Source organism: Salvelinus sp. IW2-2015, linkage group LG7, assembly GCF_002910315.2.
Source record: "Salvelinus sp. IW2-2015 linkage group LG7, ASM291031v2, whole genome shotgun sequence".
NCBI lineage: Eukaryota > Metazoa > Chordata > Actinopteri > Salmoniformes > Salmonidae > Salvelinus > Salvelinus sp. IW2-2015.
Window position 1 is genome coordinate 11,557,598 of NC_036847.1, and position 17,186 is coordinate 11,574,783.

At 44.7% G+C, this 17,186-nt stretch overlaps 1 protein-coding gene across 5 annotated transcripts in view; it reads right to left on the bottom strand.

Annotated features, from left to right (window-relative positions):
• The window catches only part of LOC111966387 (kazrin), a 217,549-nt gene that overhangs the window by 158,721 nt on the left and 41,642 nt on the right, over window positions 1-17,186 (bottom strand). The window contains exon 1 of one of the 5 annotated variants that reach the window (XM_023990979.2): window positions 4,479-4,748. The exons of the other annotated variants lie outside the window; for them this stretch is intronic. Coding sequence (XP_023846747.1) covers window positions 4,479-4,569 — 91 coding nt within the window. The 5' untranslated portion in view covers window positions 4,570-4,748. Of the gene's footprint in view, window positions 1-4,478; window positions 4,749-17,186 lie in introns of those variants that run through there. 5 annotated transcript variants of the gene reach the window in all.

The following is a 17,186-nucleotide window of genomic DNA, read 5'->3' on the forward strand; positions in this document are numbered from 1 at the left end:
GATAGTATTACAGAGAAACACCAAAACATGTTTGTTTAATTCATTAATCAAGAAGGAATCAAAAGACTACATAGCTTGATCAAATTAATTTACAAAATCCCTCCTGCGTGTCCTGCCCATTCCCAGCAGCTAAAATGAAATTAAACGCTGTGTGTGTCACTCAACACGCTCTCTACTCAATGTCTAGCATCTTGCCTAGCATATCTTTGCTCCATGTAGGAACCACTTACTAGAGAAAATATGAGGACTCTTTGCCTGGTCCGGTCAGTGTGCCCCCTCAACAGTGGCAATAGGGAGAGAAGTGTAAGGAACTGGTACTCATCTGGTACAGATAATTATGAATTCAGTTTAGTAATTAGTTAAGACTTAAGTTAATAATTAATTTAACACACTCACTCACACACATGCCTGCATGCTTACAGGCTCTTTCATTATAGTGTGTTTTGAGCTCTGTCACTCTTTAATGAATAGGTTTTGTATCAGGAAAGATACCTGGTGCTATTCATACCTATATCCAAGAATGCCTGAGTGAAAAGATTGTGAACCACTGCAATAACAATATAACTTTTTAATGACAAACAAACCATTGTTTGGCAATGAAAATTCCCAGCTAAATTGGAAGGGGTCTCTATGGATGTAAAAAAAAACTCTACCCCCATATTTACACAGGCAATCAATAGACACATTTTGTCTGACCCAAGAGTCTAAGAGCATCTGATTATACAGCATAAACTTGAAAACTAACTTCAGAGCATCTATTTGATGTGGATGAGCTTTTGAATGCAACAGAAATCCAATGTACTTCTACACAAGTATAGTCCAGGTGGTCAGCAGGGGAGGCTTTGGATTGGTTGGCCTATAGGCTTTGATTTGTGAGTCTGGGCCAGAGTATACACAATATTCCTCATGTAGAGCACTCGACAAGCCACTGGAAAGTATTGTAGTGCACTACATGGGAAATACACCATTTGAGACAAGTCCAGTGAAAAATTGAACCTAGCTTTCCATGTGGGTTCCGTACATGTATGTGACAACAAGTGTCCCGTACTGGAAAAAAGAAACCCAGTCTAATTTTATTTGTAACGTGCGCCGAATGCAACTGGTGTAGACGTAACTTTGAAATGCGTACTTACGAGCCCTTTCACAATGATGCAGAGTAAAAACAAATAAATATAGAATTAAGCTATATACAGGGAGTACCAGATCAACTTGTAGGGGTATGAAGTATTTGAGGTAGATATGTACTGTACATATAGACAGGGTATAGATAATAATAATAGAAGTCAAAAAGGAACAGAGTAGCAGCAGCGTATAAGATGAGTGTGAAAGTACAAAATGTGTGTGTGTGTGTGGGTGGGTGGATGGGTAGAGTCTTGTGAGTGGGCATAGGGTCAGTGCAAAATAGAGTCAATGCAGATTGTCTGCATAACCATATGATTAACTATTTAGCAGTCTTATGGCTTGGGGATAGAAGCTGTTTTGGAGCCTGTTGGTCCGAGACCCGAGGCTCCGGTACCGATTGCCGAACGGTAGCAGGGAGAACAGCCTATGGCTAGGGTGGCTGATGTCTTTGGCAATTTTTCAGCCCTTCCTCTGACACCGCCAGGGATGTGTTGGGCCATCCGCACCACCCTCTGTAGCGCTTTGCGGTCGAGGGCGGTGCAGTTGCTGTCACGTATGCTCTCTCTCCGGCGCTCCAGGTCGCCATGCTCCCACGCCTCAGCCAGATCGACAGGTTCCCGCACTTTAGATGACCGGTCCACTCCTGATCCCCGGGATCGTCATTTGGTCGGCGTCCTGCAGCTGGGGCCGCGCATCGGGGAGGGGTTATTGTCACGTGTGCTCCCTCTCCGGCCTCTAGGTCACCAGGCTGCTCGTTATGGCGCAGACCTGTCACCATCGTTACGCGCATCAGCGCATAATGACGCTCACCTGTTATCCATCACCTCCTTGATTACCTGCCCTATATATGCCACTCCCTTTGGTTCCTTTCCCAGGCGTCATTGTTTCTGTTTCATTTTCCTGTCTGTGAGTTGTTCGTGTTTCTTGTTTTGTTCATGTTCGTTTATTTCTTAAATTATTCACTCCCTGAACTTGCTTCCCGACTCCCAGCGCACACGTTACAGTTGCCATACCAAGCAGTGACGCAGCCAGTCAAGATGCTCTCATTGGTGCAGCTGTAGAACCTTTTTAAGATCTGAGGGCCCATGCCAAATCTGTTCAGCCTCTTGAGGGGGAAGAGGCGCTGTCATGCCATTTTCATGACTCTGTGTGTATGTGTGGACCATGTCCTTAGGGATGTGGACACCAAGGAACTTGAAGCTCTCGACCCACTCCACCACAGCCCCGTCAATGTAGATGGGGCATACTCGCCCGCCTGTTTCTTGTAGTCCACAATCAGCTCCTTGGTCTTAATGACAATGTGGGAGAGGTTGTTGTCCTGGAACCACACTGCCAGGTCTCTGACCTCCTCCCTGTAGACTGTTTCATCATAGTCGGTGATCAGGGGCCCCTGGGTTGAGGATGCTCTGATGAAAACATAACTGCTGAAACGTGCTAGCCTGCCCGGCCACAAATAAAAAGGGGAAAAGAGGTGACGTCTTTTTGGAGTGTCGTTATTTCCCAATGTTCTTGAATTTGGGATTTCATTTGAACCCCGCGTTGAGGGTCAGCGTGGCAGTGTTGTTGCCTACCCTCAGCAACTGGGGACGGCTTGTCAGGAAGTTCAGGATCCAGTTGCAGAGGAAGGTGTACAGTCCCAGGATCCTGACCTTGGTGTTGAGTTTGGAGGGTACTATGGTGTTGAATGCTGAGCTGTAGTCAATGAACAGCATTCTCWCATAGRTATTGTTCTTGACCAGATGGTAGAGAGCAGTGGGAAGTGCAATTAAGATTGCGTTATCTGTGGATCTGCGAATTGGAGTGGGTCCAGGGTGTCTGGGATGATGGTGTTGATRTGWGCKATGACCAGCCWTTCAAAGCAYTTCATGWTTACAGATGTGAGTGCTACGGGRCGAYARTCATTTAGRCAGGTTACCTTGGWGTTCTTGGGAACAGGGGCAATTTGGTAGTCAGCTTGAAACAGGTTGGGATTACAGACTTGGACTAGGAGAGTGACATGAAGTGACACCGAAGAGACCCGAGCATGTTCCCACTACCTTCAGAGCAGAAAACAGTATATACTGTTCTACCCGCCCAGTCACAGTCCAGTACCTTAATGTTGTCCACTAAAAGCCTGTGTTTAGCAGCAGAAAACATACACATATTAGGAAAAAAGTACCATTCCAACTACAAGGGCTGTTTTTGATGTCAACAAAGTCCAGATACTCACTGACTGGAAGGCGGTAGATAGAGGAAAGCTTTTAGGTGTATATTTGAAGTAAAAACTAACGCTGTAAACATGACGGCTCTTTGAAGTGCTAGTTGATATTCCTCTGGCCAACTTTTAACAGAGCCGTGTTCCACAACAACATTTCTGGCCCAGAAATGTCAACCTGACAAAATGAGACAGGAGGCTTGTGAAAATGTTTACGGTTGATCGTTCAAGAATCTTGCACAACACTCAAAAGATTTATATGAAACAGCAAATTAGCATACTGAGTGTTCAAAACAGAGCCTTAAGCCAAAATCCCACAGATAATAAAACTAAAGTGGATTTAAAATACTATAATTCAACAAATAGCACAAACCTAAACCGTTACAAGCCTCGCTGCTAAATTCGACATCAACTTTTTTTGAGAGAGAAAAAGTACAAAATATAAATAAATCGTAAATATGTGGCTTCAAGCAAGCACTGCCACAACAACCATTCAGATAACACACCCCCAACAATAATTACCTCTTCTGTCTGTTCATAACTGACTGTATCAAGATTAGACGTTCTGTCCTCTAATGTATCATATCATAATACCTCTGGATAGCATTACAGCATGTGACGCGCTCTACTTTGCTTCAGGATCTACACATCTGTTCCTATCTACTGTACTGTACTGTACTGTACTGTACTGTACTGTACTGTACTGTACTGTACGCTTCATGACAACATAAAAATGCTCTAAAAACGTTCTTGGAACATTATTTCAACAAGAAATAGTGACTGCACAAGATTGTTGTTCTATTAAAGAAACTTTAATAGAACACTATTTCAACATACAGGACGACACAAGACAATTAGCCGTAGTATATTGGTCATATATTGGTCATATWCCACAAGCCCCCGAGGTGCCTTATTGCTATTATAAACTGGTTACCAACGTAATTGAGCAGTAAAATTAAATGTTTTGTCATACCCGTGGTATATGGTCTGAAATACCAAGGCTGTCAGCCAATCAGCCAGCATTCAGGGCTCGAACCTCCCAGTTTATAATTAGCGATTAACCACACTTGCTGTCTGAGATAAAATTAACAGTAGGTAGTCTCCCAGAACATGAATGGGAAACTGTTGGCTATTGGCTACATTATAGTTTGTTAACCGTTACCTCCATGTGTCCCTGCTGCTCCGGGCTCCTGTCTGATACATATCCAAAGTGGCAACCGATCCCCGGCACTGTGCCGGGACGAGAACTCCATCCTCCTTTTTCTCTTCCTCTCTCTGTCCCTCTCTCCTCTACTCTCTCCCTCCTGCGGATGTTGTTTGCTCAGCTGTTCCCCTCTCTGACCGCATTTATCCCGGGCGAGTTGTGCAGCTTAACACTGTTAATCTGTGTGTGTCTGTGTGTGTGTGCATCCTCAGCATCCTCTACTCTGAATGGCCCCCCACTATGCTTCTGTTCCTTTACCAGAAACACCCTGATCGGAGCAGCACACTCACACGCACACACAAGCACGTACACACACGCACACACAAGCACGTACACACACGCACGCACGCATGCACGCACGCACACACACTATGAGGTCAGAGTCAGGCATGTCGAAGACACAGTGAGTGTGAGTAACCCTGATTGAAGGGTCATATAACTCTTATGTACGTGTCATAACAGTCTAATGAACACTCATAGGAACAATGTAAAACTGTGAGTAGACATACTGCATAACCTCACCAGAGAGCAACCAGCAGGGCTCCAATAATAAAGCATTAACTGAAGGTGGGTGGTCATTTGGGGATGGGGGGAGTTAGGGAAGCATCAGGAGGTGGAGGAGGGACCCTCACCTCCATTTTCCATTGGGCTGGCAGCTGGTTTATGGTGGTGGTAGTCCCAGGGGAGTGAGGGAGTGGGGAGGAAACCTCCCTCTAGTCCCATCCATCAGGTCAAACAGGGGTCACTCAGGGCCAAGGTCTCTAATGCAGATAACTCACTAGGCCTAGCTACAAAATGGATTTGTGACCTGCCGGGTATCACATGGACATCTACAGACAATTTATCTACCTATCGATATGAGAACAGAGCAAATGAAGCACAGGCAAACAGCGAAAGTCCAAATCAAATTATCCCACAGGAGCACGACACTGCTCTATCAGTTCCATCTCTCCAATATACCCCCACTCCCACCAGCTACCAGCCTCGGAGCCAATCCCCAAGGCAGGGTCAATGAGCTCCAGGTCCAGCAATACCATCCCCTAGACACCCAGCAAAGTGAAACAAATGACTCATCTCACCCCCTTTAAAGAAAACACTTTGAAGGCACTACTAACATTTATACCACGGAGGGAAGAAAATGGACGGCAGGTATCTTTGAGCCTAAGTGTTTGCTTTGTTTTTCTTGCCGGTGAATGTTTTAGAGTTATCCATCATGGCTGCCAATGAGAGGTATGATAGGACAGGTTATCTTGCCGATTCCTTGCTTGGGAGGCGGTGGAGGGTGGTGTGTGTGTGTGTGTGTGTGTCCCTGGCCCACAAGGTAGTGTAGAGCAAAATTCTGTGTTACTAGGAAACAGCCTTACAGGCTCACTTGAACGTTGGATCGATTTGCTTCAAGGCTAAAAAGTCAGAAGATCAGAAGCTCAAGCTAGCCAAAGACTGCTGAAACTAACTAAATAAGCCAAACTGTGTACTTCGTGACCCGTGAGAAGAGTCTAGGTAATTGGAGAACTGTGTGCATTTGTAATTTTGGTGAACTACTCCTTTAAATGTACACCCCAACCACTTGGCCAATCAGAACAGGTTTTAACCTGATTATTAAAAAGTTCAGCGAGTCAGCCAGGTTAGTGGTGTGACAAGAATTTAACACTCAATCTTTTCTGGAAGACCACTAACGCCTTAAATGATGACGTATTACGATGCAATGGCCTCTCCTCACTTTTAATTGAGACTGATAGAGGGAATAGTATTACCCTCTGTTCACCAAGTTAACTTTCCGCATTAGGAGTTGAAGGAGTTTCCGGGAGATTCTATCAGCGTGGCAATTAGGATTAAAGAAAATGCTTTCAAAAGAGTAACACTCTCGGAAGCCCTATAAAGAAGGGAAATGTCAGTCAATCAAACGTGTTTTGATGTTTTGCGCATGTTACCAATCTAAATGTCCACTGAAAAAATACACTCCTGCATGCATACATGAACAAACAAATACACATTTTCAGAGTCGTGTCAAGCATTGTGAGAAATGATTGACAAATCAAACTCTTGACTTATTCCACATTTTGTTGTGTTACAGTCTGAATTCTAAATTGAAAAAATAGAGTGTAAGCCCGGTGGTTTACATACACTTAGGTTGGAGTCATTAAAACTCGTTTTTCAACCACTCCACAAATTTCTTGTTAACAAACTATAGTTTTGGCAAGTCGGTTAGGACATATACTTTGTGTATGACACAAGTCATTTTTTCAACAATTGTTTACAGACAGATTATTCCACTTATAATTCACTGTATCACAATTCCAGTGGGTCAGAAATGTACATACACTATGTTGACTGTRCCATTAAACCGCTTGGAAAATTCCAGAAAATGATGTCATGGCTACAGAAGCTTTTGATAGGCTAATTGACATAACTTGAGTCAAATGGAGGTGTACCTGTGGATACATTTCAAGGCCTACCTTCAAACTCAGTGCCTCTTTGCTTGACATCATGGGGAAATCAAAAGAAATCAGCCAAGACCTCAGAAAAAAAATTGGAGACTGCCGCAAGTCTGGTTCATCCTTGGGAGCAATTTCCAAACGTCTGAAGGTACCACGACCATCTGTACAAACAATAGTACGCAAGTATAAACACCATGGGACCACGCAGCCCGTCATACCGCTCAGGAAGGAGACACGTTCTGTCTCCTAGAGATGAATGTACTTTGGTGCCAAAAGTGCAAATCAATCCAGAACAACAGCAAAGGACCTTGTGAAGATGCTGGAGGAAACAGGTACAAAAGTATCTATGTCCACAGTAAAACGAGTCCTAGGCCGCACAGCAAGGAAGAAGCCACTGCTCCAAAACCGCCATAAAAAGCCAGACTATGGTTTGTAACTGCACATGGGGACAAAGATCGTATTTGGAGAAATGTCCTCTGGTCTGATGAAACAAAAATAGAACTGTTTGGCCATAATGACCATCATTATGTTGGAGGAAAAAGGGGAGGCTTGCAAGCCGAAGAACACAATCCCAACCATGAAGCACGGGGTGGCAGCATCATGTTGTTGGGGTGCTTTGCTGCAGGAGGCACTGGTGTACTTCACAAAATAGATGGCATCATGAGAAAGGAATATTATGTGGATATATTGAAGCAACATCTCAAGACATCAGTAAGGAAGTTAAAGCTTGTCCAAATGGGTCTTCCAAACGGAAAATGACCCCAAGCATACTCCCAAGTTGTGCAAAATGGCTTAAGGACAACAAAGTCAAGGTATTGGAGTGGCCATCACAAAGCCCTGACCTCAATCCTATAGAACATGTGGAACTGAAAAAGCATATGCGATCAAGGAGGCCTACAAACCTGACTCAAATACACCAGCTCTGTCAGGAGGAATGGGTCAAAATTCACCCAACTTATTGTGGGAAGCTTCTGGAAGGCTACCCGAAACGTTTGACCCAAGTTAATCAATTAAAGGCAATGCTACCAAATACTAATTGAGTGTATGTAAACTTCTGACCCACTGGGAATGTGATGAAAGAAATAGAAGCTGAAATAAATAATTCTCTCTACGATTCGATAGTATATTACAATTCTCTATTATTCTGACATTTCACATTCTTAAAATAAAGTGGTGATCCCAACTGACCTAAGACAGGGAATTTTACTCTGATTAAATGTCAGGAATTGTGAAAAACTGTGTAACGGCAGCCTTCTCCTCTTCACGAGAAGAGAGGGTGTACAGGATCGGACCAACACGCAGCGTAGCCAGTGCTCAACATGTTTAATAAAACGATAAACAGTGAACACTTACAACGAATACAAAATAACAAATGTGGCAAACAGATACAGCCCTGTCTGGTGCAGAGAAAACACAAAGACAGGAAACAACCTCCCACAAACCCCAACACAAAACAAGCCACCTATACAGTGGAGAGAACAAGTATTTGATACACTGCCGATTTTGCAGGTTTTCCTACTTACAAAGCATGTAGAGGCTGTAATATTATCATAGGTACACTTCAACTGTGAGAGACGGAATCTAAAACAAAAATACAGAAAATCACATTGTATGATTTTAAGTAATTCATTTGCATTTTATTGCATGACATAAATATTTGATCACCTACCAACCAGTAAGAATTCCGGCTCTCACAGACCTGTTAGTTTTTTTTTAAGAAGCCCTCCTGTTCTCCACTCACTTACCTGTATTAACTGCACCTGTTTGAACCGTACCTGTATAAAAGACACCTGTCCACACACTCAATTCAAACAGACTCCAACCTCTCCACAATGGCCAAGACCAGAGAGCTGTGTAAGGACATCAGGGATAAAATTGTAGACCTGCACAAGGCTGGGATGGGCTACAGGACAATAGGCAAGCAGCTTGGTGAGAAGGCAACAACTGTTGGCGCAATTATTAGAAAATAGAAGAAAATAGAAGAAGTTCAAGATGATGGTCAATCACCCTCGGTCTGGGCTCCATGCAAGATCTCACCTCGTGGGGCATCAATGATCATGAGAAGGTGAGGGATCAGCCCAGAACTAACGGCAGGACCTGGTCAATGACCTGAAGAGAGCTGGGACCACAGTCTCAAAGAAAACCATTAGTAACACACTACGCCGTCATGGATTAAAATCCTGCAGCGCACACAAGGTCCCCCTGCTCAAGCAGGCGCATGTCCAGGCCCGTCTGAAGTTTGCCAATGACCATCTGATGATCCAGAGGAGGAATGGGAGAAGGTCATGTGGTCTGATGATTCAAAAATAGAGTTTTTGGTCTAAACTCCACTCGCCGTGTTTGGAGGAAGAAGAAGGATGAGTACAACCCCAAGAACACCATCCCAACTGTGAAGCATGGAGGTGGAAACATCATTCTTTGGGGATGCTTTTCTGCAAAGGGGACAGGACGACTGCACCGTATTGAGGGGAGGATGGATGGGGCCATGTATTGCGAGATCTTAGCCAACAACCTCCTTCCCTCAGTAAAGAGCATTGATGATGGGTCGTGGCTGGGCTTCCAGCATGACAACGACCCGAAACACACAGCCAGGGCAACTAAGGAGTGGCTCCGTAAGAAGTATCTCAAGGTCCTGGAGTGGCCTAGCCAGTCTCCAGACCTGAACCCAATAGAAAATCTTTGGAGGGAGCTGAAAGTCCGTATTGCCCAGCGACAGCCCCGAAACTTGAAGATCTGGAGAAGGTCTGTATGGAGGAGTGGCCAAAATCCCTGCTGCAGTGTGTGCAAACCTGGTCAAGAACTACAGGAAACGTATGATCTCTGTAATTCAAACAAAGGATTCTGTACCAAATATTAAGTTCTGCTTTTCTGATGTATCAAATACTTATGTCATGCAATAAAATGCTAATTAATTACTTAAAAAATCATACTCCGGCGGCTCCGGCGCGACGAGGACACCACTCCACCATTGTCTTTGTCCCACTCCTTAGCGTCCTTTGAGTGGCGACCCTCGCCGCCGACCTTGGCCTAGGAACCCTCACAAAGAGCCCCATCAGACTGAGGAGACAGCTCCGAACCGAGAGGTAGCTTAGGACAGAGAGGTAGCTTAGGACAGAGAGGTAGCTCAGGACAGAGAGGTAGCTCAGGACTGAATGGCAGCTCATGACTGAAGGCAGCTCATGACTGGAGGGCAGCTCATGACTGAGGGCAGCTCATGACTGGAGGGCAGCTCATGACTGGAGGGCGGCTCATGACTGGAGGGCGGCTCAGACTGGAGGGCGGCTCATGACTGGCGGGCGGGCTCTGGCAGCTCCTGACTGGCTGGCGGCTCTGGCAGCTCCTGACTGCTGGCGGCTCTGCAGCGCGCTCCTGACTGGCTGGCGCTCTGGCAGCTCCTGACTGGCTGGCGGCTCTGGCAGCTCCTGACTGACGGACGGCTCTAATGGCTCGGGACTGACGGACGGCTCTAATGGCTCGGGACAGACGGGCGGCTCTGACGGCTCGGCAGACGGATGGCTCAGATGCGCTGGGCAGACGGAGGCTCAGATGGCGCTGGGCAGACGGATGGCTCAGATGGCGCGGGCAGACGGATGGCTCAGATGGCGCTGCAGACGGATGGCTCAGATGGCGCTGGGCAGGCGGATGGCTCAGATGGCGCTGGGCAGGCAGATGGCTCAGAAGGCGCTGGGCAGGCAGGCAGCTCAGACGGCGCTGGGCAGGCAGGCAGCTTAGACGGCGCTGGGCAGGCAGGCAGCTCAGACGGCGCTGGGGCAGGCAGGCAGCTCAGACGCGCTGGCAGGCAGGCAGCTCAGACGGCGCTGGGCAGGCAGGCCAGCTCAGACGGCGCTGGGCAGGCAGGCAGCTCAGACCTGCTGAGGCGCACAGTAGGCCTGGTGGGTGTTGCCGGAACTGGTGGTACCGGTTTGTAGACACCACCTCAAGGCTAGTGCGGGGAGCAGGAACAGGGCATACTGGACTCTCGAGGCGCACTATACACCTGGTGCGTGGTGCCGGAACTGGTGGTACCGGGCTGGAGACCACAGGGAGAGTGCGTGGAGGAGGAACAGAGTTCTGGAGACGCACAGGAAGCCTGGTGCGTGGTGTAGGCACTGGTGTTACTGGGCTGGGGCGAGGAGGTGGCGCCGGATATACCGGACCGTGAAGGCGTACAGGAGCTCTTAAGCACCGAGCCTGCCCAACCTTACCTGGTTTAATGCTCCCCGTAGCCAGGCCAGTGCGGCGAGGTGGAATAGCCCGCACTGGGCTGTGCTGGCGAACCGGGGACACCATGCGTAAGGCTGGTGCCATGTACACCGGCCCGAGGAGACATACTGGAGACCAGATATGTTGAGCCTGCTTCATGGCACCTGGCTCGATGCCCACTCTAGCCCGGCCGATACGTGGAGCCAGGATGTACCGCACCGGGCTATACACACGTACAGGAGACACCGTGCGCCTTTCCGCACAACACGGTGTCTGCCTGTACTCTCGCTCTCCACGGCAAGCCCGGGAAGTTGGCGCAGGTCTCCTACCTGACTTCGCCACACATCCCCTTTAGCCCTCCCCCCCCAAGAAATTTTTGGGGTTTCTTCTTGGGCTTCCTGGCCAACCGTGTTCCCTCATAACACCGGTTCCCCTTCGCAGCTGCTTCCGCTCTCCTAGCTGCCTCCACCTGTTCCCATGGAAGGCGATCCTTACCAGCCAGGATCTCCTCCCATGTGTAGCAACCCTTTCCGTCCAACACCTCTTCCCAAGTCCATTCCTCCTGGTACCGCTGCTGCTGCTGCTGCCGCTGCTGCCCGTTGCTACGCTGCTTGGTCCGAGATTGGTGGGTGGTTCTGTAACGGCAGCCTTCCTCCTCTTCACGAGAAGAGACGGTGTAACAGGGATCGGACCAACACGCAGCGTAGCCAGTGCTCAACATGTTTAATAAAACGATAAACAGTGAACACTTACAACGAATACAAAATAACAAATGTGGCAAACCGATACAGCCCTATCTGGTGCAGAGAAAACACAAAGACAGGAAACAACCACCCACAAACCCCAACACAAAACAAGCCACCTATATATGATTCCCAATCAGAGACAACACAAAACACCTGCCTCTGATTGAGAACCATATTAGGCCAAACATAGAAACAGACAAACTAGACACACAACATAGAATGCCCACCCAGCTCACGTCCTGACCAACACTAAAACAAGCAAAACACACAAGAAMTATGGTCAGAACGTGACAAACTGAGTTTAAATGTATTTGGCTAAGGTGTATGTAAACTTCCGACTTCAACTGTTGATTTTTTTGTCACCCATCTACAATACTCCATAATGACAAAGATAAAACATGTTTTAGGATTTTTTTTTAAATGTATTGAATATGAAATACAGAAATATCTAATTTGCACAAGTATTCACACCCTTGAGTCAATACTTTGTAGAAGCACCTGTGGCAGTTATTACAACGGTGAGTCCTTCTGGGTAAGTCTCTAAGAGCTTTACACACCTGGATTGTGCAACATTTTTTTCTAAATTCTTCAAGCTCTGTCAAATTGGTTGTTGATCATTGCTAGACAACCCTATTTAGGTCTTGCCATAGATTTTCAAGTAAATTTAAGTCAAGACTGTAACTCGGCCACTCAGGAACATTCACAAACATTCAATGTCTTCTTGGTAAGAAACTCCATTGTAGATTTGGCCTTGTGTTTAGGTTATTGTCCTGCTGAAAGGTGAATTAACCTCCCAGTGTCTGGTGGAAAGCAGACTGAACCATTTTTTCCTCTAGGACTTTGCCTGTGCTTAGCTACGTTCAAKTTTTTATCCTGAAAAACTCCCCAGTCCTTATTGATTACAAGCATACCCATAACATGATGCATCCACCACTACGCTTGAAAATATGGAGAGGTACTCAGTAATGTGTAGTATTGGATTTGCCCCAAACATAACACTTTGTATTCTGGACAAAAAGTGAATTGCTTTGCCACATTGTTTGCAATATTACTTTAGTGCCTTTTTGCAAATATTGGAATATTTTTATTCCGTGAAGGTTTCCTTCTTTTCACTCTGTCAATTAGGTTAGTATTGTGGAGTGTTGTTGATACAATGTTGTTGATCCTTCCTCAGTTTTCTCCTGTTACAGCCATTAAACTCTAACTGTTTTAAAGTCACAATTGGCCTCATGGCAAAATCCCTGAACGGTTTCCTTCCTCTCCGGCACCCGAGTAAGAATGGACGCCTGTATGGTTGTAGTGACTGGGTCTATTGAAACATCATCCAAAGTGTAATTAATAACTTCACCCTGCTCTAAGGGATATTCAATGTCACTTTTTTTTACCCATCTAACAATAGATGCCCTTCTTTGCAAAGCATTGGAAAACCTCCCTTGTCTTTGTGGTTGAAATTCACTGCTCGACTGAGGGACCTTACAGATAATTGTATGTGTGGGGTACAGAGATGAGGTACTAATTCAAAAATCATGTTTAACAATATTGCACACAGAGTTTTATTTTACCGTTATTTAACTAGGCAAGTCCGTTAAGAACAAATTCTTATTTTCAATGATGGCCTAGAAACAGTGGGTTAACTGCCTTGTTCAGGGGCAGAATGACAGATTTTTACCTTGTCAGCTCGGGGAATCGGTCTTGCAACCTTTCAGTTACTAGTCCAACACTCTAACCACTCAGCTACCTGCCGCTCCATAGTGAGTTCATGCAACTTAATGTGACTTGATAAGCACATTTTTACTCCTAAACTTATTTAAGCTTGTCATAACAAAGGGGTTGAATGATTATTGACTCATTTCAGGTTTACATTTTTTATTAATTTAATAAAAAAATTCAAAAACATAATTACACTCTGACAATGGGGTATTGTGCGTAGGTCATTGACACAAAATCTCAATTTAATCAATTTTAAATTCAGACTGTAACACAACTAAATGTGGAAAAAGTCAAGGAGTGTGAATACTTTCTGAAGGCACTGTATGTCTCCGTCTCTCTTGGCGCCATGTCCTCACTCTCTCTGCTCCCTCTCGCTCTTTCTCTCTCTCTCTCCTTTCTCTGTATCTGTTTCCGGCTCCCCCTTCCTCTCCTCCCCTGCCTTTGCTGCAGTGCAGATGTAAGTAAACCCTGGAAATCCTCCTCATCACCCAGAGCAAATACCATCTGTGGCGGGTTAGACCTCAATCCCCCAAACCTCCATCAACAGTTACATACTGTATGTTGTTATCTAGGACAGCCTAAGACACTTTCGTGGAGGGAAAATACAACATAAAATGTAGTTTTGTGGGATGTTACTGGACCACTGTGCTGTGTTGTCATTGAAATGAAATGGGTTCATGTAGGGTTAATTCTTCTGGGCAGGTTAATGAGCAAAGAGCCTAAGGGTAAATCTCAGGTTTAGAGGGAGTATCGACCGGACAAGAGTGGTCCAGGTGGAAGCATTAGCACCTAACCACAAGGGCCACCATGGGCATGCTTTGGACGAAAACAGATATCAAACTTCCACAACCAAACTTGCAGAACCCAAAACATAACAACAATGCTTTAGCCATCGATGCAGTGATGGAAATTATTAGGGAAAGATTTATTCCAATCTTTTCATCCAACGAATCAATCATGGACACTCCACAGTTGTGGCTGCTTTGCGTGATGTATTGTTGTCTCTACCTTCTTGCCCTTTGTGCTGTTGTCTGTGACTAATAATGTTTGTACCATGTTTTGTGCTGCTACCATGTTGTTGTCATGTTGTGTTGCTAACATGCTGTGTTGTCATGTGTTGCTAACATGCTATGTTGTTGTCTTGGGTCTCTCTTTATGTAGTGTGTCTCTCTTGTCGTGATGTGTGTTTTGTCCTATATTTATATTTTATGTATTTTTTTATTTTTTATCCCCGTCCCCACAGGAGGCCTTTTGCCTTTTGGTAGGCCATCATTGTAAATAATCATTTGTTCTTAACTGACTTGCCTAGTTAAATAAAGGTTAAATAAAAAAATGTAAAATTAAAAGGCGAATGACATACAAAGATGACCTCTGATGACCTCAAAGTTATTACATGCCTATGACTAGATCGAAAAGTAATTTAGGGAACCAGTAGCTACAGTATGTTAGCACAGTGATAACATAATTTGAGTAGGACCATAAACACTACTGTAGTACCATTAGGAGAAAGGATTCTGTGAATTTGTTATCTGTCCGACATCGAGCACAAAGGCAGAAAATGAGTGGACATAGCAGCTTTGTTCCCCCTGTCTAGCATTAAAATATTAATAATTAAAGTGAACAATAAAAGGAAGCAGCCTTGGGAAGAAACTGGGGAGCAGTTTGAGAGGCGCACACAAAGAACAAGCAGCTGCAGGAGGACAAAGAGGGCATTTAATTCCACAGCAGACATAGAAAAACCTCCTCAGTGAAGTTAAGTGAACATGTACACAAAAAGTTAGAGCACCAAAAATGGTGGGCGTCTAAAGGCTTGCTTTGGCAACAGAAGAGCTACAGTGTTGTTACTGGAGTTCATTTCAAGATGAGAAAAAAAGTAAATGTATGGGGGGAAAGGGTGAGAGGAAGWGAGAGAAAGGTAAAGAGAGTTGATAAAGAGAGGTGGTATGTCAAACTTTGCTCAAATAAAGGGCAAGAACAGAGAAAAATATAAGGCATTCCCGAGACATTCTCAGCACTTAGTGCGCCTTTCATACACTGACCAAAATCCCCCTAATTTACAATGCCTGCATTTTTATACCAGCTTTTTCGTATATTGGGGTAGGTGGTAAAAAACATGGAAAAATAAAAGCCACCTGAAGACCTATGATTTCTGCATTTTCACAGACCCTGTAACCAAAATACAGGTATGAATAGTTATCTTCTTTTCTGCATTAATTAATACTTCCATTGTTTAACACCTCTCTATTTTGAACTACAAACAGCCCCCATGGTTTAATAACATCAACCCACTCCTCACCCCTCCCCATTTGCCAGTTACCCACTGATATGTATACTGAACAAAAATATAAATGCAACAATTTCAACGATTTTACTGGGTTACAGTTTATATAAGGAAATTTGTCAATTGAAATACATTCATTAGGCCCTAATCTATAGATTTCATGACTGGGCAGGGGCACAGTCATGGTTGGGCCTGGGAGGGCATAGGCCCACCCACTTGTGAGCCAGCCAATCAGAGTTTTTCCCCACAAAAGGGCTTTATTACAGACAGAAATACTATTCAGTTTCATCAGCTGTCCAGGTGACTGGTCTCAGATGATCCCACAGGTGAAGAAGCCTGATGTGGAGGTCCTGGGCTGGCATGGTTACACATGGTCTGTGGTTGTGAGGCCGGTTGGAGATACTGCCAAATTCTTTAATTAAGGATCGGCATCCCGTCAAGATCGCAGATTTTAGAGTAACAACAAATGTCAGTACATAGAAGTGTCTTATATCGACTGAAAGCTTAAATTCCTTTTAATATAACGGCACTGTCCAATTTACAGTAGCTATTACTGCGGAAAAATGCCATACTATTGTTTGCTCTGATATATCATCCAAAGGGTCCCAGAGATAATATGAAGTGTAATTTTGTTAGATAAAATCCTTTTTCATATCCTAAAAAGGTCCATATAGCATGCACGATYGATTTTGTATTTCCACTCGTTCAATTTGCAAACAAAGGAATCTGTGAAAATCTCACCCTAAACGTTGTTTGAATGAGTCAAATCACGTTCCCATCGATTTCTCAGAGATCCTAGAAGGTAACAAGACTTCACTATTTCATTAGGGTTGTAGTATATCCTATAGGACACCATATTTGATCAAAGAGCGAAGCCTTCATGGCACGCCGATGGCGCGGGCGGCCATCTCTTGAACGACTGTATCTTTGTCAAATAAGCACCAATCGGGGTCAAACAAAGCTAGCTAGATAGCCAATGAAATCATGTATATGTTGTAAAATGTAGCTTCTAATCTTGTATGACAGCATGCCTTTTCATTTTGGACAAAAATTATAAGGATATTCAGAGTTATGAAGTTATGAAAACTGGTTGTTTTGCAAATGTTGAACTTATAATATGGCTACTAATACTTGGAAAGCTAAATCAAAGTCCAAGTATACAGATTTGACGATATTCTTACAGAATTGTTTTATATGAATGCAAATGTCTCTCACGATTTGCCCAAATGTACATGGGGACTTCACACTAAAAGTCTTGAAGATCAGTCATTCTCCAAGTTATCCATCT